Source organism: Wasmannia auropunctata, unplaced genomic scaffold (genome assembly GCF_000956235.1).
Source record: "Wasmannia auropunctata unplaced genomic scaffold, wasmannia.A_1.0 LD336041.1, whole genome shotgun sequence".
Classification (NCBI taxonomy): domain Eukaryota; kingdom Metazoa; phylum Arthropoda; class Insecta; order Hymenoptera; family Formicidae; genus Wasmannia; species Wasmannia auropunctata.
In genome coordinates, this window is record NW_012026849.1 from 401,004 (window position 1) to 427,611 (window position 26,608).

General features: G+C 35.8%; 1 protein-coding gene across 1 annotated transcript in view; it reads left to right on the forward strand.

The window, feature by feature from the left end:
• Positions 1–26,608, forward strand: part of LOC105451885 (regulating synaptic membrane exocytosis protein 2) — a 176,108-nt gene that overhangs the window by 67,525 nt on the left and 81,975 nt on the right. The window contains 6 exon segments of the mRNA XM_011692600.1: positions 7,250–7,328; positions 9,937–10,096; positions 13,068–13,319; positions 20,249–20,411; positions 21,545–21,853; positions 25,762–25,963. Coding sequence (XP_011690902.1) covers positions 7,250–7,328; positions 9,937–10,096; positions 13,068–13,319; positions 20,249–20,411; positions 21,545–21,853; positions 25,762–25,963 — 1,165 coding nt within the window.

A 26,608-nucleotide genomic window follows, 5' to 3' on the forward strand; every position in this document is an offset into this window, starting at 1 on the left:
TTCCAATAAAATTATTAATCTGTACATTCCGCAATTATTTCAAAAAGTTTGATAATTTTTTTGTATTTTTTAAAATGTACATAATAAATTTTTATTACAAATATTGTGATGTTAAAATGAAAAGCGAACAAGTGCATGGTTTCAGCATTATATATGGTTTCAGCAAATTCTTCACGTCCACGTCACAATTAAGTTATATAATTTCCGAATTCTAATGTAATAATTATTTTTCTTCTTGTTCACTGTTTACGCTTTATTTGCATTCTTTGCATATGGTGTGTTTAAAAAAAGCCTCACACAAACCGTCAATCTGACGGTAGTCTAGTTCTAAATTAAAATTCTAGCGAATGAATTGACTGTCACGCACGTATATTCTTATATTTTGATAAAATAAAGATTAAAAAATGCACCATATTTTTCTTTATAAATATAAAGCTCAAACATCAAAGAAAATCACAATTTTTAATAAATTCCAAATATTTGCAATGAATATACAATCGTCCGGATATTATCTAAAAAAAGATCTTAAAAATACAAGTTTGTCTAACTTTTCATAAAATGAAGAATATCTGCTAATTATATAATGGTTTATCCGCTACGATTGTAGACGCACGTTAAATATTCTAACAAACTCACATTTTTTAATAATTTTACAACAAGGCGTCCCGAATAATTGCTACATTTACTACATTAATATTAATTGCTTTGAATGTCATAAACTCTATATACATATAAATGGGTCATCGGCACTATGTTATCTCTAATATTATGAGAACGTTACATCAGGGATCGTAGGCTTTAATTACGTGTCCGTTTATCGTGCGCTGAATCAGGCGCAATGTCAATCGACAATATCGACCGGGGCCGCCCTTCTGCAACGGCCAGTGGTGATATCAAAAATATGTCGCGTATCCAATTACGCGAATATGGCTTATTAGAGAACGATGAAAATTCGCGGAAATCAAGCTGCCGCGCGCCTGACAAATATTTGCAAGCTACGCGATTATCGTCATATTTTTTTTTTTTTTAGTGTACAGTGGTCGCAATACTATCGATATCAATGACGATCCGTATTGCCATTCGAAAATACACGCTGCAAAAAACACTCGAGTGATGGTCGAGGATCAATAATGCGTAGTCGATCCGAACGGTATTGAAATTAATACATTTTCCCCTTTGCATCTAAACATATTGCTCTTGGTACGAACGTGCAAAATTGAATTGGATTTACATTAATATAGAAATAAATTTTTTCGCATGTATGTATATTGCACGGCCGCATCGAAAGCTTCGATAAAAGTTACCATAGATATGTATATTAAGCGCAAATACGGTAAATATGCAGATAATATAATATTACGAGATCGAGAGATCTTAAATATTTCATATCCGTGAAATGTATATATTCAATATTCTCTCTCTCTCTCTCTCTCTCTCTCTCTCTCGCTCTCTCTCTCTCTCTCTCACTAGTTAAAATTAAAAAAATATCCTTTCTTTGATCACATCGTAATAAATAAAGTCGATGTTATTGTCAAAAAGCCAAATATTTATTTTTCCTATTATCTGAGCTGATTTTCTGCTATACTTTCCACATAACGTGGAAAAATGTATTTCCGACTGAAGGGATTTCCATCCTTTTTAGCTTATTTCCACAAGTTTTCTTAAAGTTTTCGATCAATATTATCTCAACAAAATATTGTTTTCTCAACATTTTTTTCATTCAAAAGTTTTGCGTTTATTAGAAAAATATTGGAAACATGCCTCTAGTCGCGAAAAATAAATATCGCAAAATATATTGATTTTGTAGAATGTGTTGGACATAAAAGCGTACATTGCGTATGCTACATTTATATTTATAAAATGTTTGATTTTTATTTAAGTTAAAAAGTGTCAAGAACTGCTGATGCGAATATTACGTTATCAGTTAGAAAGCATATTTAGCTCACGTTATATTAAAGCGATAACGATTTATTGGGGAGGATCTATATTCAGCGTCATTTTTATGAAGCGCTGTTATTATAGAAAGATATTCGTAGAGATATAGAGCAATATATAGATATTAATAACTCCCAATAGCGTAAAAGTAACGGAAGTGTGTACCAAAACGTTCTAAATAAAAAAAAAGACTTCGCTATAAATCAAACGAAAAAAAGCAATAAAATTCACGTCACTCTGTCAGTTTCTGAAAATTATTCAATATCGCAAATCCTGTAACATGTTTTTCGATAGAATTTCTTTTTGTAACAAATTTAGCAATTTTTGTTGCTCTTCGTTTTAAATTGTTGAGATCTAAAAAAATTACTTCAAATGTAGATAACAGATAAGGAAGGCTGTGCACAATCATAGCAGGATCTTGGTACTTCTATTATTTTCTTATGTGATTTTACTTACGTATCCTTTGACGTCGCGGGGGAGGGGAGATTTATTAGATACAAGTGAACATCACGTATACTTATTAAATTGATTATAGCAATTTAATACGTGATAATACGGTCCTGTTTCAATCAGGAGTTAAATCCGGAAGTAACGGCACGCAGTTTCGTTGAAGCTAGGATACGTACATATGTAAAATCACATAAGAAAATAATAGAAGCACCAAGATCCTATCTATGACCGTGCATTGATCCTTCCTTATTCGCTATGTGTGAAACACCTATACGGTCGTAATTGATATACGTATATTACTTCGAATGTCTTCTCCTCCCATACAAAACGATAAATCGATGTGGAATGATAATGCAAGTTGGTCGAGGTCGACCTCTTGTTACACAACTCTCAGGAAGTTAAATCTCGCGTGTTTGTAGCAGACCATCGCACTTCCGAAAACTCGAAGCCGAGAGGAAGTTCGAGTTGCCTTCGCTGGAAACTCGAGGAGATGCTGTTGAGCTTTCCATCAAAAGGATGGAAACCCTCTTGTCTTTTCTATGGTTATTTGGGAGTCTCCGGAAGAACGCGGTAACGCGTCATGAACAGCACAACGAGCTGGGCTAGATATACAATCCTCCAAAACATTAAATACGAGCAAGTGTGGAGAGCACTTTTGTCCCTGGTTAAACGCGATTTCGAGAAACTAAGGAAGCATTGTCTATATAATCTGTTTTTCAAAGTCCCGCGGGTATCGAAACGAATAATACATATATATAAGTTTCGTAAACTATTTTACATCATACAGAAACAGGCAAAGTGTTTTTCAAGAAAGAAATTATTTTACTAAACGGCAAAACCTGTTTAAAAAATGCTGTGCCGCAGACCCTATTATTTTATTAATATAATTTATTAAAGATATAAAGGATATCTTTACATGCTAATATTAATATTAATATAATTAATAAAAGCCCTTTATGTGTTTCTCTTAATAAATTCAATTTAATAATTATAAGTAATATCAAGTTTATATAACATTAAGTTTGAAGTATTTCTTTATTTTTCATTTCACTTCTTTATTTCCCCGACTATATTCTGTAAACTTCTGTTTGGATTCAGCGTGAGATAAGAATGAAGTCGTAATGATCACTTTTATCCTTTAGGGATGTCGGGGACGTTTTCTCCCAATGATTTTTTGGACAATTAGCTAGATAACGATTTGTCTTGCGTCAAAGCACGGATAGCCGGAGCTCTTACGTGACTCAGTGAATCCCAACGATAACGAAGTAATTGCTACAAGAAGGAAAATCCTGACATTTCTCACACGTCGTTCACGGAGAATTTCTTTTGTTGCGCTCGTCGACCATACCGGTAATCCGCTTTGTTAACGTCAACAGAAACGCGATTTCCGACCATGTCTCTGCAAAAACACTGTAGCGAGGTGCCAGCGCGAGAAAAAAGTTAATTTCATTAATAAAACCGAGTCACCATGTTGACATTCGTTTTTGCAACAATCAAAATACTGACTTGAATTATTGAATAACATCCGTAATTTAATTCTTCTACAAACGCGTATGCGCATAGCTGCATGAGATTAAGTATTGAATTATTAAGTACTATTAACTTTCAAATGATACACTTCTTTCGAGCACCCACTAATGGAACAATGGTGCGAATTTGAATTTGACCTCTTAAATTGTACATCTTTCCTAAGGATAAAAACAGAAATGTTTTGAAAATCCCTGCACTTTTTGAGGGTAAAATTTTCTCACAAATCCAGCGGTATTACTTAATTTAATGGAAATACTATTTAACAATTGAGAAGCAATTATAAATTAGTTACCGTTTTGAAAATGTCACCTTTTCGGAGAAAAGCTGCCATTTTTTTTTGTTATTTCATGAAATGAAGTGAAACTTGCGTGATTCTTTAGTTAAAATAATGTAATTTAATAAAAAATTATTATTGTTGCAAAAATAGAAAGTAAAATATTTTTCCACATAGCCAGAAGTTGAAATATTTTCTGTTCATTTAATAGTAATTTGAATCTTTCTAAAAATAATTTCAATGAAAATTAGGTATTTTAAGAACAAATCTTGCCAATTTATAAAGTTAATTATTAATAAAAACCGTTTACATAATTAAAATTATATTAAAAAGTACTGTTTATATTATTATGGAAGTTAAGACAGAGAAAACAAATGGAATAAGATTATACATACAAATGTTTTATTTGTTATTATAATGTAAAAAAAGAAACATTACAATGTTTATAACGTAATGTAAAAAAAGGAACATATTACAATGTTTATAAATTTATAAAACGCTAAAAGTAGACATCGATCTGGCACACACTATTTGAATACAAGTGTGAATATGCACCACACGAACTTGCGAAGTTAATATTTCCTTAATCTGCACGAAACTGAAGCTGTGCATGTTTGTACCTGTCACCTAAGGTACCGGGCATATTTAACGTATGCGGGGATAAGCCACAACAAATGTTTTTGTGCAAATATCAGCAATTCGAAAATTTTCGCGGTGCGAATTCGCACTTTTGTACCATTTGAAGGTTAAGTATTGAAGAAGATATTTAAATTATGATGTGCAGAATTTTATTGTTTCTTAGCTGTACCTATGTATTGTATCATTTTATTAATATATTCATAAATTAAAAATATATACTTATATATGAAACAGATTTTTATTTAATAAAAATTTCCAGGATAATTTAATAATGCTAGTATTTTAATATACAAAATTTAAAAAAATATTAAGTATTTATTACTTATAAATGTGTGATCAAATTATAAATATTAAATTTTTAAATATCTATACAAGCACATAAATGTAATAAATAAAATTTTTATTAAGTTAAACTGAAAAAGATTCTGCTACGCGATTATATTTTATTTTCAAGATTGCCAAATTTATTAATATATCGGAAAACTTCTATTTATATATGTAAATGTATATAGAAATATTTTTCATAAAATTTGCATTATAATAAATTAATCTCAGATTTGTTTAAAAATAAAATTTTAAAGTAATCAAATTCCAAAGTTCTAAATAGAATGTTTCACAAATAATTACACCGAAAATTACATTGTGACATTTTCTAACATTTTCGATCTGTATTCCCAACATGTCGCTATTAATAAAACAAATTATTTTATAATAAATATGATAAACGTACTATAATATCATATCGGTAAGAAATTAAACCAAAAAAAATTTTTTTATTGCTCGCAAGTGGGAATAAACGGAATTAACTGTTTAATGGCGGAGCAACGTTCTACGTATGGCGTATTTTCCAGATCGAGTCATAACTCACGTAAGATTTGATCTGACGGTTAATTTCCGCGACGAGAAAGGTGATATGCGGTGGATCATGGGCATCTAGTCAGTTTTTCTAAAAGTTTAATTGGATCCAATCCAATCTGACCACATGCAGCGCTCGCGCACGATTCCGATTTTACCGGATTTTGCGTTGCCGCGGGAGCAATCTCTTCGCTTCTCGTCTCTACGAAATTACGCGAAAATTTATCTCGCAAAAAGTTGTACTGTCGCGCATCACTTCAGTGAGTAATTGCGTTAATTACAAAGCGATGCGTCCCATTTTTACCTTCGTGACCCTCTCTGTCGAGATGTCTAGCTCTTAAAGAATAGCTCTTTCAGCCTTGAATTTCACACAATCTTTCTGTCAATAAAAAGGACGTTTCAATAGAATTAGAAGGTTCAAATTAACAGAGACTATTTTATCAAGATAATCTTCTTACAAATTCCCCAGGAGAAAATAATTTTTATATGAAAATAGCTGAACTGTTATAAATATCTTAATAAATTTTATTGATCACTTTTGGAATAAAGTAAATCTTTAAAAATATAAGCATTTTTTTTGTCTTTTTCTAACTTAAGTTCTAACAAAAAAATCTCTTTTCTAACTTTTAAGTTCTAACCAAAAAAAAATCTCTCAAATAAAAAAAGAGACACCACAATGGTGTAAGGAAAAAGAGCACTCTCGCGGGAAAATTAATTTCTTTTTCTTGACTCACGGTACAGTAATCTTTTTCATTCTGTTAATTCATGCCGCAATGTTGCTCACGACGGAAGAAGAACCGCGGATTATTTGATTACTCGCAGGAGAGTATTTGGGTTAATTGAGGAACTGCGAAAGCATTGTTTGGTAATACAAATACGGTATCATTGACGCTAAGAAATACTTCTTGCGATTAGCATGCAGTGACAATTTTTCAGTTAATATTTCCCTCTTATTAACCCGAAGTGACGATGAATAACAAGGAAACGATGCAAACGAATTGTAATTACAGTAATCTGGAAAACTGATATATATCTATGTATAACTTCCGCTGTGAATAAAATTAGACGCAATTCTCTTCGATTCCCCTATCCGTTTTTTTTTTTACAGAGTCGTAGTTTCGAGAAGCGATCAAGGTATTTCCGTTCCTTTCTCTCTTTCCTTTCTTTCGGCGGAACACATCGGAAACTCATTTCTGTCGATATCTCGGCCGACCCTCGAAATCGCGCGGCCGACAAAGATTTGCGATAACGCCGTCGCTCGATTAGGAAGCTTCTCGGCAAATCGCGCACGATAAAATCGCCGCGGCATCTTTCCCTTACTAAAGGGAAAAGCGGGACTGAATACTTAACGAATCCTCCCAGAGATATTCTTTAAGGGTTCCAAATGGAACTTTAAAGACCCTCTGTAGCGGCGACAGAAGGGGCGGAAAAGCATTTGCGGCAATCGATTCACCAATTGCGAGGGATCCCGGAGGATATAGCTTGTAAGAGAGCCCGCGGATAGGACTGTCGCAATCTCTTCGTGAAGTATGATACTATAAAAGAGATCCCTTTCTCTCTTTTCAGTGACGAAGCCGGCCAAGGTCACCCCGGTAGAGGACATTCAGCCCAAAGAGGATTCCTCCACTATTGAAACTTTGAAACCGTAAGTTTCTGATAAAGTGTAAATCCATATAAAATATGAATAGTTCATTTTATATTAAAATTTTCAATTAATATATGTGTATTACAAGAGATACTATGCTTTCAAAATGTATTGTGCTAATAAAACTTAATGCCCTCCTTTTCTAACACATATTATAACTAAAAATTAAATCAAATAAATATAATAGAAAATTGTTAGAAATGCTATGCAGACCAATATGACAATAATTTGATATTTCCTGCTTATATTGATCCTAATAGCATTCGTTAGACATACCATGTATTTCTATCTCTATTTTTCTTATCAAAAATTCTAAGTCTAAATATATTTTCTTATATTATTATATATATTATCCACAAAAAAACGGGCCAATAATGTAATGTTATCATCTGTAATATTACCATCTGTAATAACATTATATATAATTATCACGCCATTTAGAATTATTAATATTACAATATATATATATATATATATATATATTAATAATATATATGTATAATATATTTCAATTATTATGTTACTATACACATATATTCTCCCGAAACATTAATTTACGAAACATTAATTTACGAAACATTAATTTGATTCATTGCTCATTGCAACTGTATAAATACAAGATTTCTTCGCTTTTATATAATTTCGAGTTGATCAATTTTTCGAACACTCCACATCAGGATATTGCCCTGAATCATATTACATGTATCGCATGATGTTTTGAATATCTCATTACCATAATTAATTACCAATAGTCTAAAATACAGTATTTGTATTAGTACGTTGCTTTTAGTGATTTTATTTAACTCTGAATTTCTCATTAAATATCATTATTTGAGCATCTCGTAACTGAATTTAATCATTTTTGCATTAAGGTATACATTTATCATCGGCACCGGCACTGTCAAAATACAGTTAACTTAGTTGTAAATAACATTTTGCGAAAAACAATAATGGAAAAAATGCATGGAATAGGCATGTAACAGTAAAATCCCAGTTATTGCGCTTTTTCACATAAAAGTTTCATTTCCCAAAGGATATCCTGCCAAACTACCCTCTATTTCCATTTACATTGAGACTTTTAAAAACAATTAATCTTTAACAAAAGTAATTTGCAACGGTGCAATATTAATATTTAAAAATTTTGTCCAATAACTCAAAAAATAAAATATTTTTAAAAATGTATTGTGTAATTCAGGGTATAAATATATTTAGAATACTAATTGTTTAAATATAGTAAACTTTGATAAAATATATGATAAAAGAACGTAAATTCTGTAATTTAAAAATACAATACTTTATTTTTTTTAATTTTATATTGCTCATCAAAAAATATATTCTTTTATACTTGAAGATTATTCAAACTTATTCCTCAATTTTGCACTCATAATTTATCTAATGTTTTTTTTTCAAGTTTCTTCACATAATATCATTTATAATATCATATATAATATCATTTATAATATCATATATATTATATTAATATCTCGCAATTAATTATAGTAACTATTTTTCCGCTCTTCATAATTGTAATAATGACGGCATCCTCCAATACACGTCAATCGAATAGTTGCAATGCCCGCGCGACGATCGGAGCTTCACTCGTTATTTCGCCAGTTGCAATCTATTTGAAAACGTTTCGTCCGGATAACAGCCCATCGCTGTTAATCCGCGCGCTACGCTACCTCGTGCGGGTGAAGATTTATTCGCCAGGGACGCACGTGCGAACGAGCCCGCTGCGGCGGACATTATCCATGCGGAAGACGATCCATGAAGTTCACTGTCAGTTTAAACGGGCGCGACCCACCCTTATTTCAACCGTTTGCCCGGCTCAGTTTGCTCGTGCATCCAGCCGAGCGATATTTAATACGACACGTCCATTAAGGACCGTGGATTGATTCCTCGTTGATCAGCTAAGTAACTCGCGCTTGTTCAAATAACGAACGTGCTGTTCTACAAATGAACATGGTTGCATCGGATTCGATTAGTTTTCTAATAATGTTTACAACATAAAATTATTTTTGCAGAAGATACGTAAGATTTTTGAGAAAAGACCAGAGATACATAACGTGTGTATGCTATAATAAAAAAAAATATTAATAATTTTGTTGCCATGATATGTTTTTGAAACGTGTTGTAATTATTGTGTATAAGAAAACTAATTAATTATTCTTATTTTTGTGTAATAAAAAACCTGGTAATATTATAATGACTCGATAAATTTTTCTTCTCTCATATTTTATAAAAACAAGTTATTCAAATATAAATAAAGAAAATATAGTTTTTCCCAACCGAATATAATAGTTTAATACTTTTCTTATCACGAATTTTATTCACGATCAATGATTATTTCAGTTATCACGAAAATAATCATTATCACAATTCTTCATTCTCCATTATTAGAAAAGTATGTCTTATATAACATGTAATAAAATGTAGTTAATTATCTCAAGGTATATTGCGGAAAGAGATTTATCTCAATACTCGACAACCCAACAACAGATATGTTTGACAATAATTCTGATAATGGAGGACATGCTCGGAAAGATCATTGTAGCGAACAATAGGGGTCCGCGCTTAATAAAGTTTCGATCGGGGTTCGATGTTCCAGAAAACCAGAAGCGGGCGGCAAGACAAGCAGCGGGGACGACTGCAGGGTATGCCGGAAGTCGTTCGGCCCCGAGGAAGTCTCGCGAACTTGTTGCGAATGTCAACATAAGGTCTGCGAGGACTGCGCCTCGTATTCGACGACAACGAATTCCGACGATCCGGTGAGTCTCTGCACGCCTCCATTTTTAATTAACCGGCTTGTTCATTGTTTTCCGTTGGTAAATATTGCCGTAAAACGAGATTGGATGACGCCTGGGCGCAAATTAATTGCCGAAACGGACGAAAGAAAAACAGGCTTGAAGACGGAGGAAAACGAAAGGCTTGTGAAAATCTAATTTCGAGAGTAACATCGTAATCGTGATATTTTACCGTTGCTGTCCTTAAATATTTATTTTTTTAATTTATACGTTACGTATAATTGGAGCCGTCCTTTGACATTTCGTATAAATGACGTCATTTGCGATTTTCATTTGATTTCCCTTTTTACTACCAAAGAGTCAGTTTATTTTATCATTTATTAATAAGCAATAAACTTTTACGTTTTAAACATGCCATATTTTGTATAATTGCAAATAAACACGTTTACGCGATTTGTATTTTTATTTTTTTATGTCGCAAAGCTACGATCGTTTTATAGTGTGCGTTGTCTACATCATATACAAGGCAGAAAATAAATTATCGTGTAGAAGTAAGAAATGTGTGCGATTCGTTTTATAAAGAAACTTGAAAAAATATTTGAGGTCGAAGATTTTATCTGCATTCTAAGCGCGAACGCGAAAGGAACAGCTAATTGTTGACTGATAGTGACAAGAAAAGCTGAAAATTTACGATAGCAAGAAGGAACGTCCCTTAAGACTAATATGAACTCGTGTAAATCACATGCAACTCTACCGCGTCCGCTTATATTCACTCTCGCAGTCTCTCTCTGGATTTTGTCAGGGGTGAATTTCTACCTATCGCCCCTGTAGGCGCCCGCCTGTAGGAAATTACCGCGAGAAATTATTGGAGCCTCCATCCTTTGACTACTTGAAGTTTTTTTTTCCCCGAAATTGTTAAGACAATTATGTTTCTTCGCCCGGGCCTTCGCGCGCTTCGTGTCGATAATTAAATCCACGGAGGAAGGAAGGAAGCAAAAAGCGACCGGTATATCTTCGGTGGCTCGAAACTTTCGCACTATATTATCATAAACGCGGGGATCTAACGGAAATTTATTCGCGACTCGCGCCGCGCGAATTCGCCCCGCGTTTAATCGCGCCGAAGATTAATTGGTTTAAAGGCGATTTTGTTTGCCCTTCGCTCGCTGATTACGCGTGATGCTGATCGGGCGTTAATTCTAATTACACGCGTAATTGATAAATTCGGTAAATGCGCGCAGCCGATCGCACGAGATTTAATCTCGCGCCGGATTACAATGGATGGCAAGCCCTTGCACGACATTCCTGCGGGCAACCCGAATTCGGTAGAATGTGCGTAATCATTCTGAGTCTATTCATCGCGCATTTCTATTCATTTCTATAGCAGCGCACAGCGCTATCTCCGTGGTAACCTAAATTAAAATATACATTCTTCTACAGTTTACAAAACCGCACGATTGTGTAGAAAAATCACGTGTGCGATGGAAATGCGCGCATTTAGTAAATTTCGAGATTTGCATTCGCGCTCCATTCACTATTTTTGACGCTTCCGCGGTAGTGGTGTGTATACACGTGGGAAGAGAAAATGCTTTGTTTTCATGAAGCATCCTCAAATTCCTATTAACTTCGCGTATTATAAATAAAATAAAAAGCAGGTCAAATACATAATACGATTACAGAATATTAATTTTACACATACAATAACTTTACAGTAATAATATTTACAAAAGTTAAGTTAATAATATTTGCATGTTTGTTGCATTTGCATTGCTGTTTATCGAAGTAAAAATAATAATATAATTTTAAAGACTGGAAAGAAAACCGGTTTTTTTTTTCAATTTTTCCGCAGATTTTTTCGGTTTCTTTCTCAACGAGTAGAAAAATTCAATGGAAAATTTCGTATATATTCAAAAAACCTATTACATTTGCAACACTTTGATATACTTTTCAAAATTTAAAAATTTTATAACAAGCATATATTTATTGCTGATAATGTTAAATACAAAAGAAATAAAAAAAAACTAATTACACAAGAATAATAATAATAATAATAATAATAAAAAGACAGAATTAATGTACTTTTCAAACAAAATGTATGGCTCTTGACAATTATTAACAATTAAAACTCTTTAAAAATATTTAATATAAACATGAAATTAAATTAATTTACGCTAAATCATCACCTCAAGGAATATAGTATTTAAATGTAAACATAAAAATTAACTCATTATTAATTCGTTTATACGAGATGTTTTATTTTAATAATAGGTACCTACTATAAAATACAAGATCGAGTTATAACTTATAAGAGTTATAAACTTATATCTAATTTAAACAAAAAATTTACACATTTTAACGAACAAATTAAAATAATCACATAAAATCACTTACATTACTTTCTGAATCCCAATTAATATTTAATATGATGAAAAATATTAAAAATTTGGTAGCATATTGTTGACATAGCAATTTTTTGCAAAAAAAATCAATTTCTCGGAAAAAAATCGAAATTTTTCGGGTTTTTTTTCCAGCAATTTGAAAAAAGCAGTTTTTTTAAAACTAATATATAAAAAATAATGCGTTATATTCCACGAGTGGAAAACTGCATATACGCTTTTTCGAGAGTTGTAATAAAACATTTTTGGAATTGTGGATTAAGGATTGGAATTGCGATTTTCTTTTAATTGATATAAATATTAAACGTTTGTATTTTATTTCATCTATTATTTTCATATGTTAAGCTTTAATTTAATTCAAATTTCATCATTAGTTTAGTTTATGTTGTAAATTCGAACATAGTGCTATTAAAAAGCTATTTCGGTTTTTAATCCTAAGTTTCTATTAAATGGCGTAGTCAAATACCCAAAGTGATAGTATACAGTTTTAAAATTAAACATAATTGGAAAGTAATTATATGAAATGCATGGCCTGACGTCAGTAAATGGCCGCGTAACGTGAACGAGTGTTGACTGCTTTCCCTTTTCCGGAAATGTTACAGTCTTCCTGGCGGTGTAGCGTTTGCCGTCGAAAGATCGCCTCGAGGGACCAGCCGATAGTGACACAGGAATCCACAGATTCGATGCTGGATGTGCCGAGCTTGGAGACCCTTCACAGGAGGCACAGCGACGCCCGGCTCGGTCCCACCGGAAGTCAGATAGGCGCACTTGGAACCGGACTAGCTCCGCCGCGAAGTTCGGAAATCCGAAGGCACTCCGACGTTTCGCCAGCTAGTCTCAAAGAATTGGAGAAGGTAAGCGAGGACTTGACTCGACAATGACATATATGTACATTGCTTCGCTGAGTTGAACAATTAACCGAGAATAATGTAGATCGCGTAACTGCCTCGTAATGACCCGATCGCTTTATTTTAACAATGCAAATAGTTGTATAACTGCAGCCTCTCCCATAGCTCTTGTTTCGATTAGATAAAAAATAAAAAAGCTAAATGCATTGTAAAATAAAATCGTATGGGCGGAGTGATTACATTTTAACCTTTCACATTTTACAATCAAAATTCAACTTCTCTTTGAGTCACAGAAACTATATTTTTTGACATTTATATTATCTATAATCTACATAAATAAAAATATATATCTGTTTAGAGAATTAATAATCTTCGAAGAATTAATATATTTAATGGGAATTAAAATTCATTTGTTTTTACCACTGCACAAGAAACAAAGATAAAATTTTCAAAATTATGAAAAATAAGGGCCACGCTTTTACGTGCGCACCGTATCATTCGACTGGCTTTCGATGTTATAACTCACGATTTACTACCGCACGAGATTCCCTTTTCCCAGCGAGGTGCATAATTCAACATCCTAAGAGATATACTGTTATACGCGAGAATATTCGTGCAGCCATGTTTGAAATTAGGGTTGCTGTATTACCGCTGCCGAACGAGTCAACGTATAATATGCTTTGAGTGTCCGCTTGAACGCTTTAAGCTACACTTTGCTGTTATCTCAAATGCATACACCATGCTATTCGCCAAGATTCTTGCACACCACCTGCATTATGCAACAAAGTGCAGGTCGCTCGTCGAGAGGGATTTCAAATTATTCCGTTCCGACTGCAGTGACTGCGGTGACTGCAAGGACAAAAAAGTCGCTTTTTCTTTAATCATAAATGCTGCTTTTTAAGTTGTTCTCTCTTTCTCTTTCTCGCTCCCGATCTCCTCCCTCTCTCTGTCAAAACGTCGCTGATTACACAACGTGATTTTACCCTTTATTATAATATCAATCCCGACGGTATTACATGGTAAAAATTGCGTAGAAAAACTGTTATCCATAATATGACTCGTATTTTGTCATAACTTTTAGTAAAATATTAGAGGTGTGCGAATAGTTCGAATTCGAATCGAATCGAATCGAATCACAGTGGATTCGATTCGAGTTTGTTTTCGAATCTGTAATAATAAGATTCAAAATCGAATAGTTCGAGAATTTCGAATCAACAATGTTTCGATTTCGAATCGCCTATTTTATTTGCTTCATTTATATCACCCGCGCGATCAATTATTCTTATCTAATAAATAAGTATTTTTAATATATGTAATGTACATCCACGTAGATTAATATAGAAAATATTCTGAAAGCATTCGAACTATTCGTGTATACACATATTATTAATTAATATTCTCTAGTTCAAAGTGTCACATAAGATCCTTTGTAATGAGATGTAAATCGAAAACAGGTCTTCAGTTTGTTTAAATCATTGCGTAAAATAATGTAATTCATAAATTTTGATATTTATTACGTTTAAATTAACATGTAATGTAAATCTGAGAAAATTTTATTCAGATTCGATTCGTATTCGAATTAAAGAGATTCGATTTGATTCGATTTCAAACATGTTATCAAAAATCCGATTCGATTCGATTCGACCAGACAAATGCTTGATACGCACACACCTCTACAAAATATTTAATAAATCAGGTAATAAGAGGCAAAAATATATATACCGCGTTACTTTAGCTTTAATAAATTTTCAAAAATTCTCTCATATTTTTTCGCTAAAGTGAAAACAATACCACTCGCGGTAATATTGTTTAAAATACGACAGTAACTGCAAATGAATCGACTCACGTTTCGCTCATTACTCCCTTTATATTCGACTGACTTATGGTAATTTACGGGAGGTCGTAAATTGTTCGGACGATCATATCGACGACCGTCCTCGTCACGTGCGGCTTTAACGAGGCGCGCTTTCCCCGCTCGGTGTCGGGCTCGACGCGGACCTCGACTACTCTCCACGAGATCTCATTGCGCGCGTAGATCGTGTGCACTTGTCACGCGAACGGGAGCGAGCGTGCCCACGCACGCGCGTGTACTCGGAAACGAGTGCCACACCAATATGCGTGTCTTGCACGTGTTACGCAGCCCCAGACTTCTCTCATTACTCGACACTCAGACAGACAATTATCGGGGCGCGTAATTATCGCGCGCGGCCTCGTAGGGATCGTAGACTTCGAGAACGAACGAACGAAAATGCATCGTAAAAAGCCGCGTTTTACGACCTCGAGATACAATCTAAAGAGCTCGTTGTCTCTCATGCTGTTTCCAAGTCGCGAGATAGAAAGTCTATGTAGACTTCAGATAATTTTAACGTACGAGAGAAAAACGAGACGGCAGTCTTACATTCTGGCTGACATTTCATGCAGCAGTGCAGTCCACTTGACGCTGCAAAGTGTTTTGAAGCACTTGATTGATGAATCCAGAAGAAAGAATTTCAACTGACCACAATCAGAGAATGCTCGAAAAGCATTTGATTTGTAGCGTCAAGCGGAGATCGTACAGCCGTTATCAATAGTTTAGCTGATGTGCTTCTCCGGCGCTTCCTTATCTATCACTATATTGCCCCACATTCTACGCGCTGCGACTTACTTGGCGTTTACAAGATGTGACATTTACGTGAATCAATACCCTTGAATTTATCGAACCTTCGGTTATTGATTGCCGCGCGGCACACTCTAAGGCTGAAACTTACATTGTGCCAGCCGACAACTTCGTAGCGCCGGTAGACGTCTCACCTCGAGAATTTATCGACAGTCGTTTTTGTCGCTTGGCAGAATAATCGGATCCGTGCGCGCGCGGGCGGAAACGGTTGCGGAAACGAAAGAAAGTGGAGTGAAATTGAAATGAAGGAGAGCGTGTTTCTGCACGTCTCCGTAGAAATGAGGGAGTAAAAACGGTAAATTCTTTATATATACGGTTTGCGTATCGTACGGGATTGCTTACCACGCGAGAATATCAAAAAATCATATAGTTTTCGTTACGAAAATTGCCTTTTCTCGCGTTACGTTCACATTCCGCGTTCATTTCCTCCCCCTCCCCCCTCCTTCCCTCGTTTCAGCTTTCAATTTTTGTTTAACAAATTCGTCTATTCAGATATACGTATTTTGTATATACAACACGCGTCACCTCACGTTTCCGTAATTGGTTATTGTATTTTTAACACCATTGTTTAGATAGTGAAATAGAATTGAAATATTTTCGCTCTGTTATTACTCAATGAAATTATCCTCTATACTTTTCATTCCGCGTCCTATATTCAGGATACGTCAAGTATGAATTGCCGTTAAATCTTCCTTTCGTCAAATAACGTCTGGATTCTCTGGACAGCCAGCATGTGTCAGCGCCGTTTGTCCGACGAGTTTAACACAAAAAGAAAGGGCGGATTCCGGATCGTAAATCCGTTTTGTCGGAATTGTCATGACGTAATGAAATACGTCCTACGTATGTGCGTAAATGCACGTACGTAGGCGTATAGACGAACCCACGAGAGGAGATCTGGTCTCGTATTTACGACGGTAAACGCTAATTCTGAAGTTTATCGCTCTCGCTCTCGCTCACGCGCGCGTCACTCGCCCGCGATACGCCTCGCTCACAAGTGAAGGACGTCTGGCACGTTTATCTTCCTCGTGGTAATTGTCGCTGGCGCTTTTTCCATCTCGAGATTCAATCCACTTCGCTGCCGTTCGCGCGCGCGCGCGTCACACGGCCACCGGTTTCTCCGCGAGCTAAAACGGGCCGCATGATGGATGGAATGGAACGACTGCAGCAGTGCCGCCGGCGAAATTGCAGAAATGCAATGCGATATCGCGGAGGCGTGCGGTGCGAAAAATAATTGCTAAACTACAAAGACGTCAAAATGATCCCGCGATTAAAATCGCGGTTACCGGCGGTAGTCCGGTGTACAATCGCATTGCCGCTGCACGGAAAGAACGATTTTGTTGAAAGTTCTCAAAACTTTGGTCTCTTTGCCAAATACAGAACTGAAAATATTTTTTTTGTTGAATCATCAAAATAATTTGTTGGAATGATGAAGCTAATAAGCATTGCTGTAAAAAGGTTTTGATACTCTACAAAGTTGAAAAATTTGTGTTTTTAACACGTCTCACATGTCCCAAATGGTCCACTCAAATTTTTGTGTTAATTTAACGGAAGATGAATGTATTAGAAAGTAACATAAACATTATGTAAAAATTTATAAAAATGTAACACTTTAATACAATTTGGAAACAAATTGTGAAAACATTATTTTTCAGTAAAATTAACAAGTTATTTACCTTTTATTTATTTATCTTACACTCAGGGAAATGTTTCGTTGTTTCAGCTAGAATTCTAAATATTACACTTAAATTATATTGCTGTTTTTTGTATCTGCTAAAAAATTGTCTGTTATACATAGAATTTATAGCAGCAATATTCTAAGAATATATGCAAGAAAATATAAGTTTCATAATCAAATATGATTGGAATTTGGACTGATTAAACGTCATAGAGAAACTTTCTTGCTAAATTTGACAAATAGTTCAGATATAATTTCTGTCTCTGTTATCTATATTGATTAAATACAAAACGTATATGGTATCGCAGCGCTTACTAATCACTTATTTGTTTTAGCTAATTTTTTGTACCTAAATAATTCTCGCTATAATTGCAAGATTACTTTTTTCAGTGTAGAATTTACGGTTTAAAACTACTTTATTTTTATGTTATTTATTTACTTAATTAATAAATTGTGTTTTGACACTGAGAAATATTGAATATCAATTTAACACAAAATATTTAAATAACATAATCACATTACCTATGTTAATTTAACAAGCAAATATTAAGAATTCGACAGAAAATTTTAATAAAAACGTGAGTGGACTGTTTCCAACATACCTAAATACAAAATGTTTTTTACTATGTAGCATTCATTTTGACTTTTGCACAAAATTATTTTGATTATTGAACAAAAATTATTTTCAGATCCATGGATTCAGCAAAATTGTTCTTTCCGTGCGCGTAAAATTTTAATTGCGTTAACAGTGCTTTCAATTACGCGACATTAATATTCAATCGAAAAGATTTTACTTTTATTATATAATTTTCTTGCAAGCTTATATTGTCACTGTTATATGTTGTCTTAATTTCGTGAGAAACAAGCTCGTTAGAATTGAAATATAATTTTGAATTTTTGGTTGAATTTTTCTTCAATTATTCAACGGTCTTGATCTAAAAAACTGTAAAACCACTTCTCAGCGTCTCGGGCGGCTATGAATGCAAACACGTCCGCATCCGGATTAAAATTGCATTTGGCACTTGTGTTTATACCACCTAGGCGTCCTACATTACGGTGCCTAGCTTTCCTAGCTACCTACATGCACTTAAACGTTCCGGCTACGCCTATTGGATAATTTACGGCCGGCTGAGCATCCTGAGTGATGCGCAACACGCCAGGAGTATCCCCCGTGTGTCTTGCACTTCGAAAATCATCATCGGCCAGTAATACCGTCGGGGTGCGCGAGGTTACATCGCGATGCAAATGGCGACCCAGTTCTTTTTCGAACAGAACCGTGACGTGGCTGCTGCTGCTACTGCTGCGTCGAGCTACGACGTGTAGCTATAATGCGGTTACGCCGAGAGGAAATTATCACGACGTGCGGGGGAGAAGGAACGACATCTTCGCGCCACTGCACCCTCGCCACCGTCGTCGCCGTCATCGCGTTAAAATAACGTTTTCGCACGCCCGCGCGCTGCATCACCATGAATATTTATGCGCGCGACAGGTGCTCGAAAGCGGAATCGAGCCGGTGGAGCCCGCATCCCGGATCCCCCCCGGTGCAGAGGCAGAGCACAAGCCGACGAGCGAGAAAGACGTGCCCGGCATCGCGCGCCCTGTTCGTTACCTCCCGGACCCTATAATGGAGGCCTTAATGCCGAAACTCTCTCGAACTTGGTCAACGGCCAGCGTGCACCACGGCGCGGCGCCCGCGTCGCCTACTCACCGCGCTTTAATTGTTGCCGACGTGCAATTATAATGCCGCGCGGGCGGCGGGATCGCGTGACAAGACCGGGACGAAGTTAATTTTCGGATGTGGCCGTTTCATTATTATCGCGAACTCTCAGCCGTGTTCCCGCGGCCCTCCTTCTTGTTGGCCCGCAGGCGTGTCGAGGACGCTATTAATTTTCATTATCAAAGGCCAGTGCACCGGCTTCAGAGCTTACGAGCGCCGAGCGAAATGTCTTTGTTGCGATATGCCGGTGTGGGGGCGAGTTATTTTAGATCCACGGGATTGAATTCACGTTATATTAAAGCACGGTGCAATCCATTCGTGCAGTTATTTACAGAAATAACCTACTATGTACCTTCTCAAACAGCTCTTGATTGTAAAAATTCTAAAAATATTCAGAACTTGCGCGGATATCAGACTTGACGCGTAATTTGATCGTTCAACGATTTTTCAATCTTTTTGAGTAATATATCTCATAATACGTATATTTATTTCTAGTATATTTAAAACAAAGTAAAAATAAACAGAAATAAATTATGTAGCTTTTATAAATAGTATTCGATTACGGCGTTATTGAATCGCCGTAGAAGGTGAAATAGCTTTATCTCAAATCTGAACGACGAATACGACCGCACAGCTTCGATCACTCGAGCAATCATAACGCCCCCCCCCCCGCCCCCAGAGTCATAGTTGATCTCTGTGCGTTGATTTAACTGTTAGCTTCTAGGTGTCAATCTGTGCTGCCTACTAATCTTGTATTTGCACTCCCCGCCCGCCCTTATACCGTGTTGTTGGGGGACGCTTGGACGCTCCATCCCGCCCTTACTCACGGCCTACATGTGGTGACGTTTCCCGCATCGTGCCCTAATCTCTGTATCGTAATGTTGTAGTTTCGAAAGGTTGCAGGGGAACGCCAGAGAGAGGAGCTCAGATGGGAACGCGACCTGGACCGGAAAAGCAAGTCGAGGGGCGGCTCGCCCGATCGCCATCAGGCCTCCGATAGAGGGAGAGCGACCAGCCCTCAGAGGGTCGTCATGCCGGCCCAGACGGGCGGTAAGGATTTTATTCGTTCGTAATACGAGATATCTGTTGCTCCTTCATACCACAGATGTTTCACATTTCGCGTAATGACCCCGTGATATGTGTTACGACACAATCGAAGAAACGAGAAATTATATAGCTGATTTTTTTTCTTAATCTTTTCTATGGAAAAAAATTTTGTAATATGACATTATTACTATTAACATGTATCATAAAATTAGGCTTATTCTTGTTCGACAAATCGTTTTGAACTTCAAGCTTTTTAAACTTTGATTTGTCTATTAATTTTAAGAACGATTTCTCGAAATGTGCTTTTAACGTTAAAGACTATCATGCAATTACTTATATTCTGTAAAATAAATAAATATATTTTCGCAGAAACACATTTTTATTAGAGGTGCGCGAATAGATCGAATTCGAATCGAATCACAGTGGATTCGATTCGAGTTCGTTTTCGAATCTGTTAGGTTCGAAATCAAATAATTCGAGAATTTCGAATCAACAGTGGTTCGATTTTGAATCGATCACCTATTTATTTGCTCCATTTATATCTCCCGCGCGACCAATTATTCTTATCTAATAAATAAGTAAGTATTTTTTATGTATGTAATGTATCCATATAGATTAATAAAATATTCTAAAGCAATCTAACTATTCGTGTGTACACATATTATTAATTACATATTTTCTAGTTCAAAACATCACATAAAATCGTGATCCTTTGTTAATGAGATTTAAAACAGGTTCGAAAATAGGTCTTCAGTTTAAATCATTGCGTAAAATAACGTAAATCATAAATTTTGATATTTATTCTGTTTAAATTAACATGTACTATAAATCTGGGAAAATTTGATTCAAATTCGATTCGTATTCGAATTAAAGCTGAGATTCGATTCGATTCGATTGGACCATGCAAATGTTTGATTCGCACACCTCTAATTTTTATATGTTTTAGACATATAAAAATTGTTTTACTTTGCTACTATAATTAAGCAATTTGCCATCGCATAACGAGAACATGCTATTTCTGTCACAAAATCACGTGTTATTCAAGATCAAAATAAGTTTCGAATTTCTACGTTAACCGAATCGTTTTTCAATTTACATTTAAATCCTAACGTCATCTTTCAATTTCCTCGATAAAGCGATCGAGCAGGAAGGCGGTGATCTGGACGACGAGGAGGAACGTCGACGTCGCGCTCGTCGCGGGGGCGGTACGGTACGCCGTAAATCTCGCGTGACCAGGCAAAGGTCTTATGACGATGAAATCAAAACGGCGGCCGCGATGGCTGCCGGCGGAGCGCAGCCCACGCATCCCGACACCGGCCTAGGCCTTCCGGTACAATTACCCAGACGAGCGTCCGCCTACGACGTTTACGCGGTGCCCGGTAGTAGCGGTCTTAACGCGATGGCCATCGCCGCCGCCCAGCAAAGAGCCTCTATTTCGGCGCAAGGTGCGTTGAATGATTCATTGTGATAGATGAGATTACATTTATTCCTCGGTTTTCGCGAGAGAAAGCTCTCGCGATGTTAATTTACAACGCAGGCCTTCCTTTTTACAATTATACTCGAATACAAAAAAATGCGCGCGCGGCACAATTAAGAAAAGATACAAAAAAAAATTATCTTCTAATAATCTTTGAAGAAATAATTTTTCTTTACTACATTTTACACGTAAGACCGGGGTTCGTTGGCACAGTTTTCACAATTTAGACATTCCTGTTTCTAAACAACTATTTATTAAACTATTGATTAAACTATATTAATATGGTAGAATGAATCTTTCTCTACATTTTCATGCCAGGAACGATTCTGTATACTGTATAGTTTCTTTGTAGTAAGTGAAATACGAACATGCTGCAATGTAGCCAATTTACCCCGATAGCCGGGTAAATTGACACATATCACAGTGTAAGTTGCTTAAGCGATAAATTCCAATATTAAATTAATGAAAACATGATAGAAGTAAAAACTGATCGCATCTTTTAGAGTTATTTTGTAATGATCAAATAGCAAGATGCTATAGAATAATAAATGTAAACTATTTTAGATGTAGCTTATTTCAATACAGAAATATTAAATAAAAAACGTTTTGTCGTAATTAAGTTGTAATTGAAAGGTTATACGTTTCTTATAGTAAATTAAACTATAAGCTAACCTTAAATATGAGCCCTATCCTTACAGACATATAATTTAAATCATTTTATTATAATAAATTATGGTTATTACTCAAAATAACATATTGTATAACAAAAACTTTTGTTTTAACATATTGTATAACAAATAACTTTTGTTTTAACTTCTAATAATACATCACTTAGATTTACTCTCTCCATCAGCTGAAGAACATTAGGACGAAATTTCGAAACACTCGAAAATTTACTTGCCTCCTCTTGAATCAGATTTTTCTCATTTTTTACTAAAATACTTGTTTGATAACTTTTTTATTGTTTCTTTAATCATAAATACATGAACGGAACGCAATGCCAACTTGCCTCTTGTGTCAACGAGCCCCGATCTCCCCTATCTACAATAGCATGCACATTATAAACACGTAATTTTGGCTTTGAATGTATTCTCTAGTAGAAAAATATCATTTTTTAATATTCATTCGATATAAAATACAATACGCGTTATAGGATTAATATTTCCCATCGCATACATTTTTGCTCCATATTTAAAATATAATCTCGCATAAAAATCACCCCTCAGACGTTTCTCCAAAATAACGGGAGATATTTATATCGCTAGCCGTATACTGTGTTACGTATATGCACGCATAATTCGTCGTAATTTCTCTCGTTAAAGCGCTATCTTTGACCTCCCGGGCTATTCCCGGGAGGAACTTTAGCTCTCGGCTCTTCGATCCTGGCGCGAAGGCGCGCCGAAATTTCCAACTCCTTCGCTTCCCTCCCGATAGCGAGCTGGCAACACGTGCTCCGATTTCTCTGCTTGCGCATATTGCGCGTTTACGAGTTATCGCAACGGCATCCGCGGCAAGTTAGAGATGGTGCTGCGCGTTCTAAGGGATCCCTAAGGGCGGCGAAACCTGCCGGCTAGGATAATCGAATAGACCTTGTCGAGCAGCGGTAACTCTATCCTGTGTGTATTGTTCGTTCTGTTCCGCAGCTTCCTCTGTTTCGTTGTAGAAACAATTCGCTCCATTACGCGAATGCGGGCGTCCTATACCTCTCTCGATGTGTTTCGCCATCAAAAGCAAGCAACTGATCCGGAGGAAATGAGTAAGCCGATTTTCGCTAAACATATTTCGACCGCGGTTGACGCGGCCCCGTCCGTTCGCTCGACATTTTCCGCCGCCGCGAGAAACGTTTAGCAACAGCGCACGTGACGTACGGGGGGAGGGGGGTCTCTCGATTTACAATATTTACAAACCGCGACCTTCCAATTCAATTAATTTCCCGGGGAGGAGACTCGTAATTTAAATGTCTCAAAACGGTATCCTATATATCGTGCTTGCCGCGAGTTTTTGAGGTAAAACTTGATGAAAATTTCACGCAGTACATCAACAAATTGTTGCGGTAACCAGTTGCTCGGGATGCCATTAAAATTTTCCGCGGAGGACTACAACTTTAAATATAGCGACCGCGCGCGCGCGCGCGGAAACTAGTTTCAGAAATTCCCATTTTCATGCATTCAATTCAGTCGCGTCTGTCGGACGTGTGTGTCGCGTATATCGCCTGAGATACATTTCTATATATAATTGTGTAACTTGAACAGTGCGCGCACGCATATTACCAGTCTGCGTGATCGGAAGCACTAAACAACCATCTCGTACTCGGCATAGAAATTCTGCTGCTTTTCTCTTTCCTTTCTCTCCCTCCCTCCCTCCCTCCCAACCACCCACCCTGCCTCGCTCTATTGAAAAACCCTGCACGCGACGAACTTGCAACGAACTTTCTGCAGTGGAAAACTATTTCTGATGCGTCACGGAGAAGCGTAACGCGGTTTCAAAGCCATCACTACCCATGCATGCATACGTATTTGATCGGTTATTCGGATGCTTCTAAAATTTCCCATTTTCCCGTGGCGAAACGTGTATAGCCTCAATTCGATACTTGGCTTGATGTAACGTACAGAATTTCGCCGGTTAAGTGCTGATATTGCACAAAATAATACCGGAGGTACGGTAAAACAAACCTTGACCGGCAAAACTTGAATTTTGCAGCATTGCATATGAATCGGGAAACCAAGCGAGAAATTCCCTTTTCGAGGCAACTCGCGGCGGATCGCTTAAGAAAATGCACTGTCGCATTATTACACACATTATCACGCTACAGTTTGAAAATATAAAGAATATACGATTGTATGCAGATAAAATGACATTTTATCGATTTTATTATAGTCTCTTTAAATGAAAATTTTAATCTTCGCAAAAAATTTAATTTGCGGGTCTTTTATAACTTTTCAATTTTTAATATTTTAATATTAACTTGATAATGCAAATTAAAGTTCGTTCAAAAAGAAACGAAGGTTAAAACGGCGAGAAATAAGGTTTGATTATCTACTTTTAACCGGATTAAATCGTCAAAGATTTTTTTAGTTTCTTCTCGCTCTTCCCCCTCCCTCCCTCTCTCTCTCTCTCTCTTTCTCTAATCAGTTATAACGTTATTTTAATGTTGATATTTCGTTTTTTCTCTCTTTACACAAAAATACCCCTATTCAAACAACCCGTATAAAATGTGACCAATACTTGTTTCTCTGTGTAGCAAGAGCTGAAAACTCCACTTCCCGTGTTACAGAGAGAAACAACATTGGCATTCGACCCGCATCATACTTTGGTGTGAAAACAACCATTTCAACTGTTTTATTCCTTCCAAATATGTTTAACTCCTTTGAAATCTTTGTGCAGTAACTGGATATTTCGATATTTCGATATCAGATTACTTTATTATTTCTGAATATAAAGAAAATTAAAACAATAAATTTAAAAAAATTTTTTTTTTTTAATAAAATTGATCGTATGTTCGTTCACATATAATTGCAATGATTTTTATTTATTGCGCGTTTTAATGATTAATGAAAACATTTCCAGGGAAAATATTTCAGTTGCAGATATAAATGTGATATTGAAACGTTTTATCTGTAAAACTGATCTGTTTCAATTTTCCGATATATAAATCTATCTGCTATAGCTTTAAAATATATTTTATAGCCTCTTATGTCTTCCGAGCGTTTTATATAAAAAAAAAAATCCATGTTACTCTTTTATCTCTACTATCATTATATCAGCATAGACTTCGTTATTCAAGACGATTTACTCGCTATATACCGGTTCACATTTAATATTTCAAGTATAATACGGTTGGCCTGAAAACGTCGTTGGTCGTCTGCTTCTTCGCAGGCTCCCGAGAACCTGAAGAGCGGCCTGCAGCTCGCAGGTCCTCCTTCCGCGCCGTGAAACCGTTGATGCCCTACGACGCGGCCGACGATGAGAAGATGATTAAGCTAGACTCGTCATCTGCACCTGCGGTGGCACCGCCTGTGTCCCAACCCGTTCTTGTACCCGACGAAGAAAGGCGTAATCGGCGAAGAGGCTCCCAGTTGTAAGTTTATCGTTGGCGACGTTATGTCATAAGGATTTATCGCGCAAAAGCATGACCACAGATCTGTCACAATATATGATGTGTAAGCAAAAGTGAGACGTATTTCTTATTGAGAAGGTAAGCCATTCGGCTTGACATGGCATACTGAAAATCTGCCTCCAATACGATTTAACTTTACTGTTAAAACCTATAGTGTCAAATTCAACCTTATTTAAGTCGCCGCTGCTCCTACTTAATAAATAGTTACTTTTAATTGTAAAACAATATAGTTATTTTTAAATAAGACAAATGGAATTTAATCCAAATTTAGACTGTTGTAAATTATTTACTTCATTGTTTTAGTAAAAAATAACTATTTATTAAGTAAATGACGACTTAAATAAGGCTCAGTTTGACACTATATAGATTTAACAGTGTTGACATCTGTTATCTAATAGTGATACACGCGGGTCATTCTCACTTTGTTGTTTCATTGAATCTTTATATAATCATTTAACAGTCGCAATATATATTTAAATCCTCCGTACAATATAATATTACATATTCTTATATTTGAGTAAACATTACAATAAATAATTTAGTTAATTTGAATTAATCTTAAATAATCAAATTTAATGCAAGAAGAATATAAATACTACTATTATG